The 20918-nt window shown below is 40.4% G+C and overlaps 1 protein-coding gene across 2 annotated transcripts in view; it reads right to left on the bottom strand.

The window, feature by feature from the left end:
• The window catches only part of LOC138823626 (zinc finger SWIM domain-containing protein 5-like), a 121302-nt gene that overhangs the window by 13167 nt on the left and 87217 nt on the right, over nucleotides 1–20918 (bottom strand). For both annotated transcript variants that reach the window (XM_070017042.1, XM_070017044.1), the window contains exons 3-8: nucleotides 16411–16559; nucleotides 14198–14348; nucleotides 7798–7977; nucleotides 4142–4318; nucleotides 2558–2704; nucleotides 1705–1842 (exon numbers count right to left, since the gene is read on the bottom strand). In XM_070017042.1, the coding sequence (XP_069873143.1) occupies nucleotides 1705–1842; nucleotides 2558–2704; nucleotides 4142–4318; nucleotides 7798–7977; nucleotides 14198–14348; nucleotides 16411–16559 (942 nt within the window). The remainder of the gene's footprint in view (nucleotides 1–1704; nucleotides 1843–2557; nucleotides 2705–4141; nucleotides 4319–7797; nucleotides 7978–14197; nucleotides 14349–16410; nucleotides 16560–20918) is intronic.

Below are 20918 nucleotides of genomic sequence, written 5' to 3'. Positions count from 1 at the left end.
TGTTTTGGTTGGGCTAGTTGGGGAAGTATGAAATCTAATCGTGTTCTGGAACATATGCAATGTCATAATTATTTCTGTATCTGTCTTTTTCACTACACTGTGAGCACCTTAAAATGATGAGACTATATTATTGCTCTAAGTATTTCTAGAGTTTGACATTGGAAGAAGCTAGATATATGCCAATGCAGCCTAAGGGCTTGTTTTTTTGGTTGATTGTAGGGCTTAAAGTCCGGTCTGGGAGCTGTCCCTGAGCTTTTCAGCTCAAGGTGAGCACTCTATCCTGAGCCACATTGCCATTTCTGGTTTTCTGGTGGTTAATTGGAGGTAAGAGTCTCACGGACTTTCCTGCCTGGGCTGGCTTTGAATCACTATCCTCATATCTCAGTCTCCTTAGTAGCTAAGATTACAGGTATGAGCCACTGGTGCCTGGCAGAGCCTAAGATTTTTAAGGCTAAAACTGTTATTGTCTGGATAAAATAGAATAAAGATACTGGTCATATATGCAGAGGATCAGAGGAAAGATAAGAGCAGCCCCAAGCTTGGTTCAAGACTAATAATTCCTCCTCCTCTTCCTCCTCCTAGTTCAAGACTAATAATTCCTCTTCCTCCTCCTCTCCCTCCCCCTCCTCCTCCTCCCCTCCTTCTCCTCCCCCCTCCTCCTCGACTGGCATACACAGACACAGACACACACAGACACACAGACACACACCACACAAGCCCCACAGTTTTACTATGAAGAAACAACGGAGCTGGCCTGACTGGGCTTAAATGATTCTCCAGCTTCAGCCTCTCTAGTAGCTGGGATTCAACATACCCAGTTTGATATATACATTCTTTTTCTCTCTCTCCTTTTTCCTCAATACTGGAATTTAAACTCAGAGCCTCACCCTCCACAACTCCAATCTTTTTTATTTTATGTTATTTTTCCATACAGAGTCTTGCTTTTTGCCCAAAGCCTCAAAATTGTGATTTTCCTACCTATGCCCTCCTAAACAGGCAATGACAGATGTTAACTACCATGTCCCTCTTGGTTGAGATAGGGGTTTCACTAACTCTTCTGCCTGGGCTGATCTCGAATCATAGTATTTCTGATCTCTGACTCTCAAGTAGCTGGATTATAGGCATGAGCCACTATATCTGTGGACATACACATTCTTCCTGAAAGTTCTTGCCTAGTTCCAGATTGCTCTGAAGTTCTGGCTTCTGACTCTTGAACTTCCTATAATCCTTTTTATTCCCCTTGGACTACTTTTTTTTTTTTTTTTTTTTTTTTTTTTGGTTGGTCGTGGGGCTTGAAATCTGGGCCTGGGCACTGTCCCTCAGCTCTTTAGCTCAAGGCTAGTGCTCTACCATTTGAGCCACAATACCACTTCCAGCCTTTTCTGTTTATTTGGTGCTGAGGAATGGAACCCAGGGCTTCATGTGTGCTAGGCAAGCACTCTACCACTAAGCCATATTCCCAGCCCTGGACTACATTCTTAAGGCATTCACGGTAGAGTAAAGAGAGATCCAAGGAAGATGATAAGGTAAAATAGGAAAGCAGGACAAGGTCAGACCAAAGAGGGGAAGGAAAGTGGGAAAGAGAGGAAGCAGGTATCCTTTGAATGAAATGGAAAAAAAGGGCTTCAAGAGGGGTAGAACTGAGTTTTACAGCAAAGAGAGGACTGCTAGTGGAGTCCTAGCTTCTTGGGTTGACTCTTGTACCTGACACTTCCATATAGCCATCATCATTCAGGCGGCAGGCCTCGGTCAGAGTGAGAAACAGACAGCCAATAGGATCAAGAGGGTGGCCCACCCAGCCCTCCAGGTTTGTGATTGTTGTGGTTCCTCTCTGCAACAGTTCTGGAAATAAGAGGTTCAAAGTTTTAGACAATAATAGAGGTTTATTATTCATTTTTCCAGCTTTGGTCTCATCAGTCTCATTCAGACCTTGACCCTAGAGTAAAAGAAAAGCTCCCCTTGGGCTGGGAAGGTGGCTCAGTGGTAGAGTGCTTGCCTCGAATGCATGAGGCCCTGGGTTCGATTCCTCAGTGCCACATAAGCAGAAAAAGCCAGAAGTGGCACTGTGGCTCAAGTGGTAGAGCACTAGCCTTGAGCTGAAGAGCTGAGGGACAGCAACCAGGCCCAGAGTTCAAGCCCCACAACCAACAAAAAAAAAAAAAAGAAAGAAAGAAAGAAAGAAAAAGCTCCCCTTATTGACTTGCTTTTGGTAATAGGACCTTATAGCTCTCAGCCAGCTTCAAGGTGTTGTGGTATGAATTTATATTGACTGCTGGTATTGTATATTATGTGAATATATGCTTAAGAAGGATCTTTCCATACCAGAGTTTAATGGGCTTTTCATTTGTATGGTAGAGTCAGACAAGTATCATGCTTGTTTCTATTTTACATATGATAAAACTGAGATTCATACAGATATGAAGGTATTCCCCATAGAAGACAGAATTACTTGGATTTTCCCAGCTTCTGCCACAAAATGACAATGAAAATTAGGTTAATAGTCTATTCCTTGAGGTTGTTTATTATCAGTAGTCTTAAATAAATTAGATCACTATACCTTTCTTCTGATGCTTGTAGATTTCTAGTTGCCGCTGCTGCTGTAACCTCAAAGTATTAATAATGGCCACTGTGAGCCTGAGGGCCTCTTTTGGATAACCATGAGAACGCAGGGCATCAACTCGAGCACAAGCTGTAGGCACATGCTCTACCAGGTAAGAAAGAAATACTTGATTTAGTTAACATTTCAAATCTGAAGAACTTGTGCTTGGCAAAGGAAGTTTGTATTTAGTCCAATTCCTCAAATTCAACCTTATATATTCTACTTTATAACAGGAATTATATTTTATCTACAAAAATATAAAAAAGTCACAGGTACTACCTTGAAAGAACTACTTTGAAGCCTCAGTGTAAAGGTATAGCATAGAAGGAATACACACTAAATAAAATGCAGTATCTGTGAATACTGATCACAGGGAACTTCAGATAGTAACGCACAGTTTGCCAAAGCTTTTAAGAAAGAGACAAGGATATTTAAAGATTCAACAAGAGTTTGGGAAAGACAAAAATATGGGGAGAGGGATGGAAGTAGGAAACTAGACAAAAATGATGGAAATCTATATAGAAAATGAGTATTTTTAAGAGAATGTTTATTTTGGAGTGGGTGTTCTGTAACAAAGTCAAAGGCAGAATGATAATAAGCCACAAAACTATTTCATAGGAAGTCTTAAACTCAGAAAGGAACAGTTCTATCCTACTATAAAGTATGAAGAGGAGAAAGAGGAAAGGACAAGTTTGGTGACAAATGTAGAGTGTGTCCTAGTTACAGAATAAGGTAAGTTTTTTAAAAAAAATTTTTAATTAATTTATTTTTATTGTGAAAATACCGTACAGAGGGGTTACAATTACATGGGCAAGATAATGAGTACATTTCTTATCAAGCATTGTTGCCTCCTCCTTTGTTTACCCTTCCCCTTCCCATCTCCCCCCACCCCAAGGTAAGTTTTTTAACTTAGTACTTTTTAAGCAAAAAGTACAATTCAGAGAATATAATGTTGTTTGGTAACTGTTGATAATTAGAGTGTAAAATGATGTCTAATAGCTCTGTTAATACTCAAAAATACTTTGAGATGTATTCATTCCTTTATCCTCCCCAAGCTTAGAGGACAGTATATTAATTCTGATTTGAACTTACTGTAACTCAGCTAAATGCATAGGCAAACAGCTTATACTTCAAATACATATCCTGAGTTGGTAGTAAAAGCCTCAAAAGAGTTGTGTGAAAACTGTCCAAACTGTAGCTGGTGTTGCTTATTTGGGTCTAGTATGAGGTGATGTTGGGCCCTGAAATTATTATTATTATTATTGATGATATGATGATGATGATGATGATGATGATGATGATGATCCTGGGCACTGTCCCTCAATTCTTTGGCTCAAGACTGGTGCTCTACCACTTGAACCACAGCTCTACTTCCAGCTTTTTGAGAAATTAATTGGAGGTAAGAGTCTCATTGACTTTTCTGCCCAAGCTGGCTTCAAATCTCCATTCTCAGATCTCAGATACCTGAGTAGCTAGGATTACAGGTATGAGCCACTAGCACCTGGCTCTGAAATTCTTATAGTAGAATATGGTTAGACTTACCAAGCCACAGTGGCTGACCATGAGAATTAAAGAGTAGTTGCTCATTTTCCCGCTGGCAGACAGGAGCTATATATATATCACTGCTGATTATTCGCTGTAGGTGGCTGTCCTGCCAGTGTAATTCACGGCCTTCAATGGCTCTAGTGAACACTGTTCGCCTTGGTTGGGATAAGGTGTCTGGGGAAAGAAAAAAATGTAGTAGCACAATGTTGGCTAATCTGAAATTCTAAGCCCTGAGTCTTTAGTGTGTGAGACTGGCTAGAAGAAAAGAATGAGAGCTATGAGAGACTAACCATTGTGTCCAGGTATCATCCTTACTGGGTGAGTGAACCTTTATACAGAAACCTATGGTTGCCTTCCTCTACTGAAGACCCATTTCTACTAGTACTCAGAGCCACATGGAAGCTAGGAGAGGCAGTGGTGCTCAGATACTCAATAATGTGTCAAAGGAAGAGAGAAGCAAGCAGCTAATTTCCCTGACTAATCCATAATGTATCATTTATAGTATGACCCTTATCAGATTAAGGGTTTCTACTGAATTACTCAGGAGATTGATACAGGATGATTATGAGTTCCAGGCTCTCCTGGGCTACATACTGAGTTAATACTTTGTCTGAAACAAAGCACAAATGTAACAAGACACAACAAACATCACAAGTAACTAAGTAAAAGTTGAAAAAGAGCTAAAGCTGTGTATATTCTGGTACCTTTAGAAATTTATAGTCCTATTCCCCAATAAGAAAAGTTGACAAAACGGCCAAAAAATTAATTTGATTTCCCATTGAATCTTAATATGTGATTTTGCTTCAGAAAAAAAGAATTACTAATACTACAAAGTAAGCTTTTTTTTTTTTTTCAGTCATGGGGCCTGACTCTGGGCCTGGGTCCTGTCCCTCAGCTCTTCAGCTCAAGGCAAACGCTCTACCACTTGAGCCATAGTGCCACTTCCGGTTTTCTGGTGGTTAATTGGAGATAAGCTTCTCACTGACATTCTTGCCCATGATGGCTTTGAAGCATGATCTTCAGATCACAGCCTCCTGAGTAGCTAGGATTACAGGTGTGAACCACTGGTGTCTATCATCATCATCATCATCATCATCATCATCATCATCATCATCATCATCATCATCATCACCATCATTATATTTATTTTTGCCAGTCCTGGTGCTTGAACTTGACCTGGGCACTGTCCTTGAGCTTCTTTTGCTCAAGGCTAGCACTCTACCACTTGAGCCACAGTGCCACTTCTGGCCTTTTCTGCTTATGTGATACTGAGGAATTAAACCCAGGGCTTTATGCATGCTAGGCAAGCACTCTACCACTAACCCACCTTCCCAGCCCTGCAAAAATATTTTTACATAGAATGATATCTAATAAAATAATGTTTAAGCCAGTGCTGGTGGCTCACACATATAATCCTAGCTACTCAGGAAGCTGAGATCTGAGGATCCTGGTTCAAAGACAGCAGGAAAGACTGTGAAACTCTTATCTCCAATTAGCCACCAGAAAACCAGAAGTGGTGCTGTGGCTCAAAGTGGTAGAGCACTAGCCTTGAGCAGAAGAGCTCAGTGACATGGCCCAGGCTCTGAGTTCAAGTTCGTAATTAACTGCTTCCTCCTCCGCCCCCTCCCCCCACAAAAAAATTAAACAGTTGAGTGTGGTGTGGTGGTATGTGTCTATAGTCTCAACTGTTGGGAGGCTTAAGCAGAATCACTTGGGTTAGGGGCAATGTGAGACCCTTTAAAAAAAAAAAGAAAGAAAATGGTAGAAGCAATGAGGCAAAAAATAATCCAATACCAACATTTATAGACTGAGATATATGAAAAAAACCAAAAACAACAATGTAATGTTTTCAGGACATCACCCTAACTAAATGTCTGCATTATAAAAAATTTGAGTGGCTAAAGATACAACATAATTGGCAGAGAACTTTTCTTTTCTTTCTTTTTCTTTTCTTTTTGTTGGTCATGGGGCTTGAACTTGGTTGGGGTCTGTGCACTATCCCTATGCTCTTTTTGCTCAAGGCTAGTACTCTTCCACTTTGAGCCATAGCACCACTTCCAGTTTTCTAGTGATTAATTGGAGTTAAGTCTTGCAGACTTTCCTGCCCAGGTATGCTTTGAACTGCCATCCTCAGGTCTCAGCCTTCTGAGTAGCTAGGATTACAGGCATGAGCCACCAGGACATGGCTGGCAGAGCAATTTTGTAGCAATGGTGAGCCCTGAGTTCAAGCCCTAATATTGCCAAAAAAAAAAAAAATGAGGAAAGGGGCTGAGAAGGGGCTCAGTGGTAGAGTGCTTGCCTTGCATGCATGAGGCCCTGGGTTAGATTCCTTAGCACCACATAAGCAGAAAAAGCTGGAAGTGGCACTGTGGCTCAAGTGGTAGAGCGCTAGCCTTGAGCTGAAGAGCTGAGGGTCAGCGCCCAGGCCCAGAGTTCAGGCCCTGTGACTGGCAAAAAAAATAAAATAATTAAAAAATGAGGAAAAACAAAGAAAGAAACAGAACAACAATATTCAACATCTTTAGTAAAAAAGACAGTACAAATAAAACTATCTTATTGTAGTCAGAATGGCAATCATCAAGAATGCAGTATGTGAATGTGTATATGTATGCTAGTGCTAGTCCTGCACTATGTTCAAAGAGCCAAACTATGGAATTAGCTGAGGTACTCCACTACCAATAAATGGATAAAGAAAATATAGTGTGTATGTGTGACTGTGTGTGTGTGTGTGTGTGTGTATACTCATAAATACACATATGAATACAGAGTAAGAATAATGAAACCTAGTAAATGATATCTGAAAAGTGGGGGAAGATGGGAGGGGAGCAATGATAAATTTCTTCAAAGGTAATACTGTGTACATGTACAGAAATATCACAAATAAAGCATTCATTTTATAGAAAGGAGCAACAGAAAAAGTGAAGAAATGAAGAAAAGAAAGAAAAGGAAGAAAGAGAGAAAGAAAGAATTAGCAAGACAGGCTGTTGGTAGGATGTTTAATGTTTTTTGTTTTTTTTTATTTTGTTGGTCATGGGTCTTGAACTCTGGGCCTGGGCACTGTCCCTCAGCTCTTCAGCTCAAGGCTAGCACTCTACCACTTGAGCCACAGTGCCACTTCTGGTTTTCTGGTGGTTAACTGGAGATAAGATTCTCACTGACCTTTTTGCCTATGTTGGCTTTGAACCCTGATCCTCCTAAGTAGCCTCTTGAGTAGCTAGGATTACAGTGGTGAGCCACAGGTGCCCTGCTGATACCTATGTTTTTGTTTTTTTTGTTTTTTTTTTTTGATACTTATGTTTTCATAGGCTCTCAATCTCTCCCTTGAGTTAGGTCTTGTGACTACCCAAATTAACCCAAACTGAGATTAAGATTCACTAAACACAGAATCTGAGAAGTAGACAGGAATCATGTGGAGAGCTCTAGAACTTTATTCCAGGTCCTGCAAGGACATTTTAGATGTAAAGAGCAGCATCCTCAATGTCAAACACAAAAGTTTACACTTATTTAAGTTATTTTAATATAAAACAATAGGCTTTTTTTTTTTTTTTTACTGAGGATGACAATTTTCACAAAGGCTGTCTAGTCACCATTGTTCTGAGGTTCCACATTCTGAAGTTCTAGGCACAAAGAGCCTAAAGGTATACTTGTCTCACCTGGACTGTGACTGGCACTCTGGGGACGTGCATTGGTGATGTTGGGCAGTTCATGCCCATAGTTTCCATCCTCTAAGGGACAGACATCCAGGTCACTCCATTTCTGTAGTTGCTGTAGCCAACAGGATTTTTCTTCCAGCTTACAGTGTGGGTTTAAAATTATGCATACCCATAATGCTCCTAAAAAATAAAGCAATTCATATTATTGAAATCTCACCTTTAATGTATATGTAAGCCTTAAAGTTTTGATTTACTTTATGGGTAGTAGAAAATCTTTCCAAAGCAATGGCAGCTGGAGGGGTAGTAATAGTGTATATTTAGCATGCATAAGACCCTGGGGTTTAATCCGCAGCACCAAAACTGAAGAGCAACAACAACAACAAAATCAGTATCAACAGGGAGAATAAGTTTTCTAAGCTGAACATGGTGGTTTATACCTGAAATCATAGCTACTTGGGAATAAAAGAGAAGAATATCATGGTTTGAGGCTAGTCCCTCCAAGAAAAGTTAGTGAGACCCTATCTCAAAGAACAACAGCGTTATGTTTAAACTGCTACCTAGGACAAAAATGTAGGAGGATTGTGGTCTAAAGACGGCCCTGGGCAAAAAATGTATGAGACCCTATCTGAAAAATAACTAAAGCAAAAAAGCTGAGAGCTTTGGCTCAGCTTATCTGGCAAGCATGATAACCTGAGTTCAAACCCCAGTACTGAAAAAAAAGTTTCTGTCTTATTAATTAGATCCTTATGAATTTGTTTAAAAACCATTTGGGAGCCAGGAGCCAGTGGCTTACACTCGTAATCCTAGCAACTCAGGAGGTGGAGCTCTGAGGATTGCCATTTGAAGCCAGCCTGGGAGGAAAGTTTGTGAAACTTTTTTTTTTTTTGTCAGTTGGGGGGCTTGAACTCTGGGCCTGTCCCTGAGCTCTTCAGCTCAAGGCCAGGGGTCTACCACTTGATCCACAGCGCCACTTCCGGTTTTCTGGTGGTTAACTGGAGATAAGAGTCTCACAGACTTTCCTGCCTGGGCTGGCTTTGAACTGCGATCCTCAGATCTCAGCCTCCTGAGTAGTTAGGATTACAGCATGAGCCACCAGTGCCCAGCCCATTAATTATTATTAATTAATGTGTACTGAAATTAGAACATCAAAGGGAAAACCAGATTTTGGCAAGAACAGTAAGCATGTTATCATTGCCATATTAAATTTGAGATGTACCTTTGAAGTGTCTGGCAACTGGCACAGTATAGAGTAGAGGGAAAAGATCAGGGTAGGTATATAAGCTTATTTTTTGGTGGTGCTAGGGATCAAACTCAGGGCTTTATGTGTGCTCTACTATTGAGCTATTCCCCAAATTCTTAAAGATGTAAGTTTGAGATTCATTTGCACTTGTATGGTGTTTTCAATCATAGGAATAAAAGAAAGCACTTACATGGAAAATATCAACAGGAAATGGGCTTCAGTGGGATACCTAATATACAGAGATAAGGAAAGGCAGAGAAGCCTGCAAGTGAGACTGAGAAAAGTACTAAGGAATGTAGGAAACTAAAAAGGTGCCGGGCTCCGGTGGCTCATGCCTGTAATCCTAGCTACTCAGGAGGCTGAGATCTGAGTATCTCGATTCAAAGCCAGCTTGGGCAGGAAAGTTCGTGAGACTCTTATCTCCAATAAACCACTAGAAAACCGGAAGTGGTGCTGTGGCTCAAGCAGTAGAGCGCTTGCCTTGAGCTGAAGAGTGCAGGGACAGTGCCCAAGCCTAGAGTTCAAGCCCACGACCGACCAAAAAAAAAAAAAAAAAAAAAAAAAAAGGTGTACTTGAATGGAACCAATAGAAGGATAATTTAAGAAGAGTATAGTCAACTTTATTGCAAATTGAGAGGTCAAGTAAGATGAGACCTGAGAAATAATCATTGTATCTGGCAATATGAAAGTTATTGATTATTTTGACATATTTCTTCAGTGTAATAGAAACTCATCTGGAACTCAAGGGAGAACAGAGGTGAGCCAATGGCAGAGATAACTTTTTCAAGAAGTAATTCTTTATAGGGAAGTTGGGAAATGGATGTATGGGAATAGTTGGAACATCAGAGGAACATTTTCCTGAAATTTGAGATTGAAGATAGTGGCTAAGCCTATAATTCTACTCAGGAGGTTGAGATCTGAGAATCCAGGTCCAGAGCCAGTCCAAGTGGACACATTCAAGACACTTTTATTTCTGATTAGCAAAAAAAGTGTAAGTGGAGGTGTGGCTTAAGTGGCAGAGTACAAAAGGCCAAGTGAAGTGAGAGACCCTGAGTTCAAGCCCCCAGTATTTGGGGGGAGGGGAGTGGGAGAGAGAAGGAAAAAGAGGGAAAGAGAAAGAAAGAGGGAGAGAAGGAGAATGAAGATATAGAATATTTGTGTGATGATGGCAATGACACAGTAAAGCGAAAAATTAGTGATGCTAGAGAAAGGAGAAAATTTCAGAAGCAAAGTTTTTGAGGAAAGGAGATAGAAAGGAGATAGAACTCAAAGTAGGTATGTAAAGATTACCCTTTAAGAGAACAGAGATACTTAATGGATTTTAACAGAAGACAACAACATACAGGTATAACATGGATAACTAAATAGATTTGTAGGTGGGAGATGAACAAACTTCCTATCTGGTTACTTCTATTTTCCCTAGTTCAGGATCTTAAGGTAGTGAGATTTTTAGGCTCTACAAACGCTTGCGAAAACCATTCTCAGAGCCAGGCACTGGTGGCTCATGCCTATAATCCTAGCTACTCAAGAGGCTAAGATCTAAGGATCATGGCTAAAAGCTAGCCTGAGCAAGGAAAAGTCCCTTTGAGACTCTTATTTCCAATAAACTATTACAACAACAAACCAACAAACAAAAAAGCTGGAAGTGGCTCTGTAACTCAAGTGGTAGAGCACTAGCCTTGAGCACAAAGAGGTTCAAGGACAGTGCCCTGGCCCTGAGTTCAAGCCCCAGGACCAGCAAAAACAAACAAAAAAATCCCCAGAACTTGAGGGGAAAAGTGTAAAAAAGTGAAGCAGTAGAGCTAACTAGACACTGATGAAGGTGACCTATACAACTTGTGGGTAGAGATGGCAGGGAGGGACTGAGAGTTAGGGAACAGATGACGCTGTATGAAAGGAAATATACTCATTATCTGACACCCCCCCAAAAAAAATCCCTAGGTGAACAAGCTTTATGACTATCTTCTTAGATATGAAAATGTCAGAAATGAGGCATTTCATAATGAATTCAAGAATTTGACAAGGACTTAAAAAGCACTGGTAAGCTGGGAGCCAGTGGCTTACACCTATAATCCTAGCTACTCAGAAGGCTGAGATCTGAAGATTGTGGTTCAAAGCCAGCCCAGGCAGGAAAGTCCTTGAGACTCCTATCTCCAATTAACACCAAAAAGCTAGAAGTGGATCTGTGGCTCAAGTGGTAGAGTGCTAGCTGTGAGCTTTAAAAGAAAAAAGAAAGAAAGAAAGAAAGAAAAAAGCTCAGAACAATACCCAAACCTGAGTTCAAGTTACAGGAGTGGCACAAAAACAAACAAACAAAAAACTCTGGTAGACAGTTCTGCTTACTTCTCACCTATCTATGTTCCAAAAGTCCAAGTCCAAGGTCCAAGTCCACATTACAATCATATGATCAACACAGAAATTACTCTACAATATTCAGGCTTCAATCAGACTTCAAAAAGGCTAGTTTCAGTGGGAGAAAATAAAGAGCCTGAATATGCTGGTAAATGAGGTTATAAGGGGAGAGCTATCATGAAAGTAACTGCCCTTATTTTAAAAAATCAGGGTGACACTATCCGAAAAGAAATGTACTCATGCCAGGCACTGATGGCTCATACTACTTTAGTAGGCTTAGGTCTGAGGATCATGGTTCAAAGCCAGCCTGGGTGGAAAAGTCCCTGTGAGACTCGTATCTCCAATTAACCACTCAAAAATCTGAAGTGATGTTGTGGCTCAAAGTAGTAGAGCACTAGTTTTGAGTAAAAAGAGCTTAGGGACAGTGCCTAGGCCCTGAGTTCAAGCCCCATGACCAGAGAAACAAAAATGAAAACAAATGTACTCATCTGATTTAGGTAACTGTAAACCCTCTGACATCACCTTTACAATAACAATAAAAAATTAAAATAAAAAAAGAAAAGAAAAAGACTAGTGTCAAATTCTTTTTTTTTTGCCAGTCCTGGGGCTTGAACTCAGGGCCTGGGCTCTGTCTCTGAGCCCCTCTGTGCTCAAGGCTAGCACTCTACAACTTGAGCCACAGCACTACTTCTGGCTTTTCTGTTTTATGTGGTACTGAGGAATCGAACCAAGGGCTTCATGCATGCTAGGCAAGCACTCTACCACTGTCACATGCCTAGCCCGCTAGTGTCAATTCTTAAGGAACATGCAATTTATTTAGGGGAATAAAAGGCATAACAAAACAAAATTGAGGGACCTGTTACAGAAGGATGCTTGACTCAGAGTCAGACAGATAGGAGTTTCCATTTAGAGTCATTTAGAATCACCATTCACTCGTGTGTGACCCTGAAGAAACTATGGAGATGCTAATGTCTTGCTCTGGAAAGGAATTTCATGTGTACTAAGAAAATAATTTAGAAGCAGTTTCCAAGTTGTTAACACTTTGTGATCCTATAATCCTGGACATAATTAGTTCACCAGTAACTACAGAATAATAATATAACATTCTTAGACTTTAGGAAGTGTGATTATTGATTATTGCAGCAGAGACAGTTGGTCTGTAATTCTTTTTTTGTGTGTGTTGGTAATGGGGCTTGATTGAAGTCAAGGCCTGGGTACTGTTTCTGAGTTTTTGTGTTCAAGGTTAGTGTTCTACTACTTGAGCCACAGTTCTATTTTTGGATTTTTGGTGGGTAATTAGAAAAAACAGTTCAGGCTAGCTTTGAATCACAATCCTCAGATCTCAGTCTCCTAAGTAGCTAGGATTAGAGGCATAAGCCACTATAGTGCCTAGCTTGTAATTCTTTATTTTATTCTGTTTTCAGAAATAACCGTATCTATCTCTGTTTTTTTTGGAATAAATATACAGGGTTATTATGAGAATTATATAAAACAATGTGAGTATATCTTTTACAAAGAGTTTAGCATGTAATTAATATACCTATTCATTAGTAGTAAGAACTCCAAACCCATGAGTGCTTCAGATCATATCAAAAAACTTCCCCCTTCAAACCAAAAACCCAGGCTTACCAGCCCCCAAGTAACCAGGTACAATCTCAAAGTGTCATGAAGCCACACTCTTAAATTTTCAGCCTATAAAAAACACATGTATCAGTCCAGGAAAACTCACTAAAATCCCAAGCTGCAGTATTTTCTTGTAATCTTTTCTATGAATGGGAAGTTTTGTTCTTGGAATACCAGAAGTATGAAGGAACTGTAGTAGAACTTTTAGAATATTATGTTGTAATCTTTTCAGTATAACCCCCAAATAGTACCATGATTATGGATGGTGAATTTAGGGTATGGAAGATTCTGGAAAAAGGGAGAGGAACTAAGTATTAGCATTACAAAACTGGCCATGAAGCAGAGGAATAAAAAAAGATAAATTATGACCAAAGAGGCTACCTTAAGAACCTAGAGAGGCCATTCAGAAGCCACAGCTCTAATCAAATCTAAAAGTTGTAGGGCAAATAATCAGAGTAGTGAATATGGAAATAAAAAGTGAAAATGGACATTAAATTTCATTTTAAAAGTCAAGGTATCAAATGGAGCTGGTGACTAAATACAGGAAATGAAAGGAAAATGATAGCTGGAAAATCAGTTTGGTAAAGAATGTTAGTACCTATGCCATACTCATGAGAATCCATTTTATAGAAAGCTCCAATTTATTTTGGACTTTCCAACAAAAATGGTCAATGGGAAACTGCTAATATGGAACAAGGACTTAGTGAATGGAAGAAGATATGGTTGAGATCATCATATAAGTAAACTCTAATTCCATGACATCTGAAAATAAAGTTCATAAAGGAGTACAGAGAAAGAATGGAAGGCTAAAGCCTAAGTATTGGAAACTATCTTTTGTCAAAGAGGTCTGGCTAAGAGTCACACAGAAGTGCAGGCTCAAGGCTGGTAAGTATTTGGAAAGCTAGGCAAATGCCATTCAACAGAAGCCAAGTGAAGTTTTCCTTCAGCAAAAGCTTCTATGTAGTTAACCTCTGGAACAGAACACTAATGTCAACATCCAAGTACCATGCTGCAGAAACAGCAAAAATGAGTTTGTAGTTACTCTCAGTAGCCTTTGTAGAACTTACAATCTTCTACTAGTCAGACATAACAACCCCATGTAATCATTGATAGCAAATATTCACGGATATTGGTTCTAGAGAGCAAACTGGCAGGTCATAGCACTTCTGGGAGATGGGTACTTACCTAGTTCATCCCAGAGCTGCCTGCACTTCTCTGTCATGCTTGTTCCTTGCTGCCTCCAGAGTGTGAGTCGTGGGTCAGCCATAAACTGCTCGGTTATAAGTGTCAACATCCTGGCTCCATTGGAATCTCTCATCTGCAGCATCTCTCTAACCTGGTATGCAAGGAGGGACAAGAGACTGGTGATTGGCCGGGCGCTGGTGGCTCACGCCTGTAATCCTAGCTACTCAGGAGGCTGAGATCTGAGGATCGTGGTTCAAAGCCAGCCCGGGCAGGAGAGACCATGAGACTCCTATCTCCAATAAACCACCAGAAAACCGGAAGTGGCACTGTAGCTCAAGTGGTAGAGCGCTTGCCTTGAGCTGAAGAGCTGAGGGACAGCTCCCAGGCCCAGAGTTCAAGCTCCATGACCGACCAAAAAAAAAAAAAAAAAAAAAAGAGAGACTGGTGATGGCATAGCATACAAAAGTAAAAGGGAATCAGGTGCTAGTGGCTCATGTCTGTTATCCCAACTACTCAGGAGCCTGAGACCTGGATGATAATTGAAGATGGAGCCAGGAGACTCCGTCTCCAATTAACCAGCATGATGTTGGACTAGAAGTATGGCTCAAGTGGTAGAGTGCAGTAACAAGCAAGAAAGCAGATCAAGCTCAAGACTTGAACATGAGTTCAACGTCAGTACTTATGCACATGTGTGTGTGTGTGTGTGTGTGTGTGTGTGTGTGTGTTTGTGCACGCGCTCATGCGCGTGCAGGCACACACACATACACCCACACAAATACAGTAGAAAGAAGCTAGGTATGGTGATTTATGCTTGTAAACCTAGGTACTTAGGAGGCTGAGAAGAACTGCAGTTCCATGCCAGACCAGGCAGAAAACTTTCTAGACTCAATCTTAACAGAAGAAGCTAGATATGGAATATGGAAGTTCATATCTGCCATTTCGGCTATGACAGGAAGCTTTTTTTTTTTTTTTTTTTTGGTCAATCATAGGACGTGAACTCTGGACCTGGGCACTGTACCCCAGCTCCTTAGCTCAAGGTGAGTACTCTACCACTTGAGCCACAGTGCCACTTCTGCTTTTCTGGTGGTTAATTAGAGATAAGAGTCTCACAGACTTTCCTGCTTATGCTGGCTTTGAACCATGACCCTCAGATCTTAGCCTCCTGAGTAGTTAGGATTATAGGCGTGAACCACTGGCACCTGGCAACAGGAAGATTTATGGGAGAAATGCTGTGTCCATGTACTGGCCTGGACAAAAAATGACACCCTATCTCAAAATAACCAGTGCAAGAAAGGACTAAACGTATGGTTCTGTGGTAGAGTGCCTGCCTAGCAAGCAGGAGGCTGAGATCAAATCATAAAGCAATAACAAAAATGTACTGATTCCTTCTACAAGACAGATGAACCTTGAGACAACAGGCTAAGAAAAAGAAGCCAGCCACAAAAAGATGACATACTACATAGATAATTATATTCATATAGAAGTTCAGAACAGGAACACTTACAGAGATTAAAAAGTATATTAGAAATTGCTGAGGACTAGGGAGAGGGATACAGATTCTAAGACTGTGATAGATAAAGGTATGAGGCTTTTTTCTGAGTGATAAAAATGTTGACAGTGATGATGGTTGTATATATCTGTGAATATACCCCAAAACTATTGTTTTATTTGTTTCTGGAAGGTCTGAGGATCAAACCTAGGGCCTTATATTAGCTAGGCAAGTACTCTACCACTGAGCTAGAGCTTCAGAATTGTATACTTTAAATGGTTAAATTATATGATATATGAAGTATATATCTCTAAAGATGTTATGAAAAAAGGGAAAGAAGAAGAAAGAGAGAGATAGATGGAGGGAAGGAAGAGGGAAGGAAGGAAATGGGGAAAAAAAGAAAAGAATCTTCTCATGTGTGCCTTCCGTTTCAGAATTCTACGTCTTTTTGGGGACACTGTTGAAACTAGACTTTTACTTAAGCAGTCTTGCGTTCAAATCCTCCAGCAATGCTAGCTCATTTAGTGACTGGAGAAGGAAGATCACCAGGGTGAGATAGAAGGGCTCCCTGCTGCTGCTTGCTCAGGTTGTTTCTGCTCAGCCTCATCCACTAGGTTTCAATACAAAAGAAAACTAGGTACAAGGTATGAAGGTAGAATGTGTTGAGCCTAGTTTACTTAAAGTCTAAAACAAACAAACAAACCAAACACTTTTGCTATCTTACCTTGGCAAACATTGAGTTGAGTTGCTTCCCAGAGCCATAGTAACCTCCCTGGGAAAGAAAGAGCTTCACTTGTTCTTTTACCTGCTCTTCGTCCAAATGCCAACAGTTCTCATCATCAATGCTGGCCCCAGCTGTGGGGTCAGGGGCACCTGTAAGAAATGGGCATGGTGAAATGAATCATGAACATTCACATACTACACAGCAAGAAGGAAATTTTATGAGAAAATTCAAGTTTTTATTTAATTATCTGTATTTATTTAGTCCTGCTTTAATATGTCAACTGTGTGGTCCTAAAGAAACTAAAGATCTAATGCTCATTTCACATTCACAGTTGTATTATTTTCTAAGTTATATGAATATTACCAAGGAAGAAAAAGCCTAGAAGAGAATTTACATGTAATACTGTGAAATACATACTTGGTCTAGCCTTACTTCACAGCAAATAATCCTAGAATCATTGGAATCTTCAAGGTGTTAAGTATGTGAATGAGTTGACAGGCAGACCTAGACAGCATCAGGATGGGCTCTGTCCACCAAGGCAGGTTTAATACTGATAGTGGTTCTCTTACAATTATAGCAGGGCAAAATATTGGGGGAAAAATCCAGGCAAGGCGAGAATGGTGATCATGCTTTATTCAGACTCTCTGATGGCTGCAGCACATAGTACCAATACACAATGGTACTCTATGCTAGTCCATCCCAGCACAGACTCTGCCTAGCAACACTAGCTTCACTTTGTTTACAGGCTCCGATTCTGTCGACCAGCAGTTTGCCTGGAAATGGTGTTTATGCTCTCACTAGAAAAAAAAAATGGCATCTGGCTAAAATATGGCCTCAAGGTTACATGAATATGCTGAAACAGCTGAATTGGGAAGTACAGGTCCAAAGCCCTCAAGAAGTTTGAGTGAAGAAGCCTAACTCTATTTAGCCTAACTCTATGTGACTTTTCAGCCACATATCCTAACTTCAGTGGAAGAGAAAAGGGCTGAACGTTAAGCTGATCAATGACCAATAATCTAACCAATCATGCCTCTATGAAAACCCAGTTTGTTTGTTTGTTTTTTGTTTTATCAGTCGGTCATGGGGAAACCCAGAGTTTTTAGAGCTTCCAGATGGTTGACTTTGGGGAAATACCTTCAGAGTGGCAATTCTAGACAGAGTTTAGAAGCCTTGCTCCTTTTTGCATATGCTTTGTCCCTATGCATCCCTTCTATTTATGCTGTTGTAATCGTTTTTTTATTTTTTTGTCAGCCACGGAACTTGAATTTAGGGCCTGTGCACTGTCTTTGAACTTTTTTGCTCAAGGCTAGCACTCTACCACTTTGAACCACAGGGCCACTTCCAGTTTTCTGGTAGTTAACTGTAGATAAGAGTCTCATGAACTTTCCTGCCCTGGCAGTCTTCAAATCATGATCCTCAGATCTCAGCCTCCTGAGTAGCTAAAATTATAGGCATGAGCCACTGGTGTCTTTAACACTAAAAATGCTGATTTCTGGAAGTGGAGCTGTGGCTCAAAGCACTAGCCTTGAGCAAAAGAGCTCCAGGACAGGACAGGGCCTAGGCCTTGAGTTCAAGCCCCACAACTGACAAAAAAAAAAAAAAAAAAAAATTGTCATTTCTTTTTTTGGTGCTGGGGACCAAGCCAAGGGCCTCAAGCATTTTACCACTAACCTATATTCTAGCCTTGTTTTTTTTTTTTTTTTTTTTTTTGTCGGTGGTGGGGCTTGAACTCTGGGCCTGGACACTGTCCCTCAGCTCTTCTGCTCAAGGCTAGCACTTTAGCCATAGCACCATTTCCAATTTTCTGAGTGGTTTATTGGAGATAAAGAGTTTCACAGGGGGGCTGGGAAGGTGGCTCAGTGGTAGAGTGCTTGCCTTGCATGCATGAGGCCCTGGGTTCGATTCCTCAGCACCACATAAGCAAAAAGAAAAAAGCCGGAAGTGGCGCTGTGGCTCAAGTGGTAGAACGCTAGCCTTGAGCTGAAGAGCTGAGGGACAGTGCCCAGGCCCAGAGTTCAGGCCCCATGACCGGACCCAAAAAAAGAAAAATAAAAGAGTTTCACAGAAGTGGTGCTGTGGCTCAGATGGTATAGAGCTGGCCTTGAGCGGAAAAGCTGAGGGACAGCGCCCGGACTGAATTCAGGCCCCATGACTGACAAAAAAAAAAAAAAGAGTTTCACAGAGTTTCCTGCCAGGCTGGCTTTGTACCATGATCCTCAGATCTCAGCCTCCTGAGTAGTTAGGATTACAGGTGTAAGCCTCCACGCCTGGCTATATTGGCTATTTTTAAGATAGGGTCGTACTTTGTGTATAGGCCAGCTTGGACTGTAATCATTCTATTTGTGCTTCCTTTTGTTGCTGGGATGACAGGCATGCACTATCTTGACCAGCCACTGACTGAGACAGTCTTTGAATTTCTATGCCAGCATGGCCCTGAACCATGATCTTCTGATCTCTACCTCCCAAGTTGCTAGGATTACAGGCTTGTGCCACATGAATAAGAATTTAGCCAGATAGTCTATCTTTTCCTTGACTCCCTATGTCAGTTGTTCCACTTAAGTAAAATCACAAGACTGCTCTTCTGCTGACCTTTTTTTTAGTGCAACTTATTCTCTAGGAAATTAGGATGGGTCATATATTCATTTATTCCACAAATACTTATGAAAATATAAATCTAGTTTATGGTATCCTCTATATGCTACTTTTATGTTTTATTCTAAACACAGTTTTAATCATGTAACTTCTCTGCTCAAAAGTCTTCGGTAATACACTGTCAAGTCCCAGTTTCTTAGTTTGCATTCAAAGTCCTTTGTGTTCTGGCTCTGTCATTCATTCCAGTCTTGTCTATCCTATACTTATGATATATATGTGAACTCACATATGCATATATATAAAGATCTGGGGGCCAAAATCTAGCCATTCTTATTGTTGGTGTTCTTTCATCTCTAGAATCAGGACCACAATGAGAAGTGGGAACCTTAAATATACAGTAGCTAAAATACTGCAGAGACTGAAGTTCTTCTTTTTTTACATGGCAGGATAAGACTTTTTTCTCCCCTTCACTGAATCAGTCATATATATATATATCCATTGTCACCTGCTAAAAATCTATCAAATATTATGCCTACATGCTCAGCAAATAAAGGCACAATAATACTGTGTGTGTGTGTGTGTGTGTGTGTGTGTGTGTCTATCAAATATTATGCCTACATGCTCAGCAAATAAAGGCGCAATAATACTGTGTGTGTGTGTGTGTGTGTGTGTGTGTGTGTGTGTGTGTGTGTGTGTGTGTGTGTGTGTGTGTGTGTGTGTGTGTGTGTGTGTGTGTGTGTGTGTGTGTGTGTGTGCAACTGGGTTTGAACTCAGGGCCTTGTACTTGTCAGGCTAACATTCCACTGCTGAGCCATGCTTTGAGCTCTGTCTTCCATTGGTTATTTTTTAGAACAGGGTCTTACTTCCAGCCCAGGTATGCACCTGAGCCAACTTTAGGCCTCCTAGAGTTGCTGGGATGACAGGTACATGCCATCATATTCATCTCTTGACTTTTCTACCTAGATTCTTATGTAAATTGGAGTGAATTTTTTGCCCAGGTTGGCTTCAAACATCAATCCTCCCAATCTCAGCCTCTCAAAAAATCAGGATTATAGGTGTGAGTAATCAGCATCTAGCTGTAATGACACTCTTCATTGGACTTTTTCATTAATTCTTTTGCATTTTGTTTTACACTATAATTTTGTACTTCTCATATATTCCCAATCAAACTGAAACTTTTGTTTTTGGCCAGTCCTGGGTTTGACCTCAGGCCCCGGGTGCTGTCTCTGAGTTTATTTTGCCCAAGGCTAGCACTCTACCATTTGGGCCACAATGCTACTTCTGGCTTTTTCTGTTTATGTGGTACTGAGTAATCAAACCCAGGGCTTCATGAATGTTAGGCAAGCAATCTACTACTAAGCCACATTCCCAGCCCAAACTGAAACTATTTTAAGAACACAAACTTATTTTTATAACTCACAATGCAATTTTGTACCTATCATATATTCCCAAGTAAACTAAAAGGTTTTTTTTGCCTTTTTTGGGGGTGGAGGGGTCGGTTGTGGGCCTTGAACTCTGGGCCTGAGCGCTGTCCCTGAGCTCTTCAGCTCAAGGTAAGCACTCTACCACTTGAGCCATAGCACCACTTCCAAAACTATAAGAGTTTTAAGAATATAAGTTTGTTTTTAGTTAATATTAATAGAATTTATAATAGCAAGTTAATATTTATAGATGGAACAAATACATGGATTATCTAGATATGAGCTCCAGGTGGGCAAATAATATATTCTATTCTTCTTTTGTATTCCAAAAGTATCAAAGCAAAAATTTGAAGTATTTGTTAATGGCAACTATCTACTAAGTGCTTCCTACATGTCAGAGACTAAGCACCTTTAATATGCCTAGTAGAATACACACTAGAACAGAAATTTGTTTGCTGGCATATTTGTAACATGCACAAAAGTGCCTTGAACAAA

This window comes from Dipodomys merriami, unplaced genomic scaffold, assembly GCF_024711535.1.
Source record: "Dipodomys merriami isolate MVZ:Mamm:240054 unplaced genomic scaffold, mDipMer1.0.p SCAF_121, whole genome shotgun sequence".
Lineage (NCBI taxonomy): Eukaryota > Metazoa > Chordata > Mammalia > Rodentia > Heteromyidae > Dipodomys > Dipodomys merriami.
This window is presented reverse-complemented; position numbering and strand designations above follow the sequence as displayed.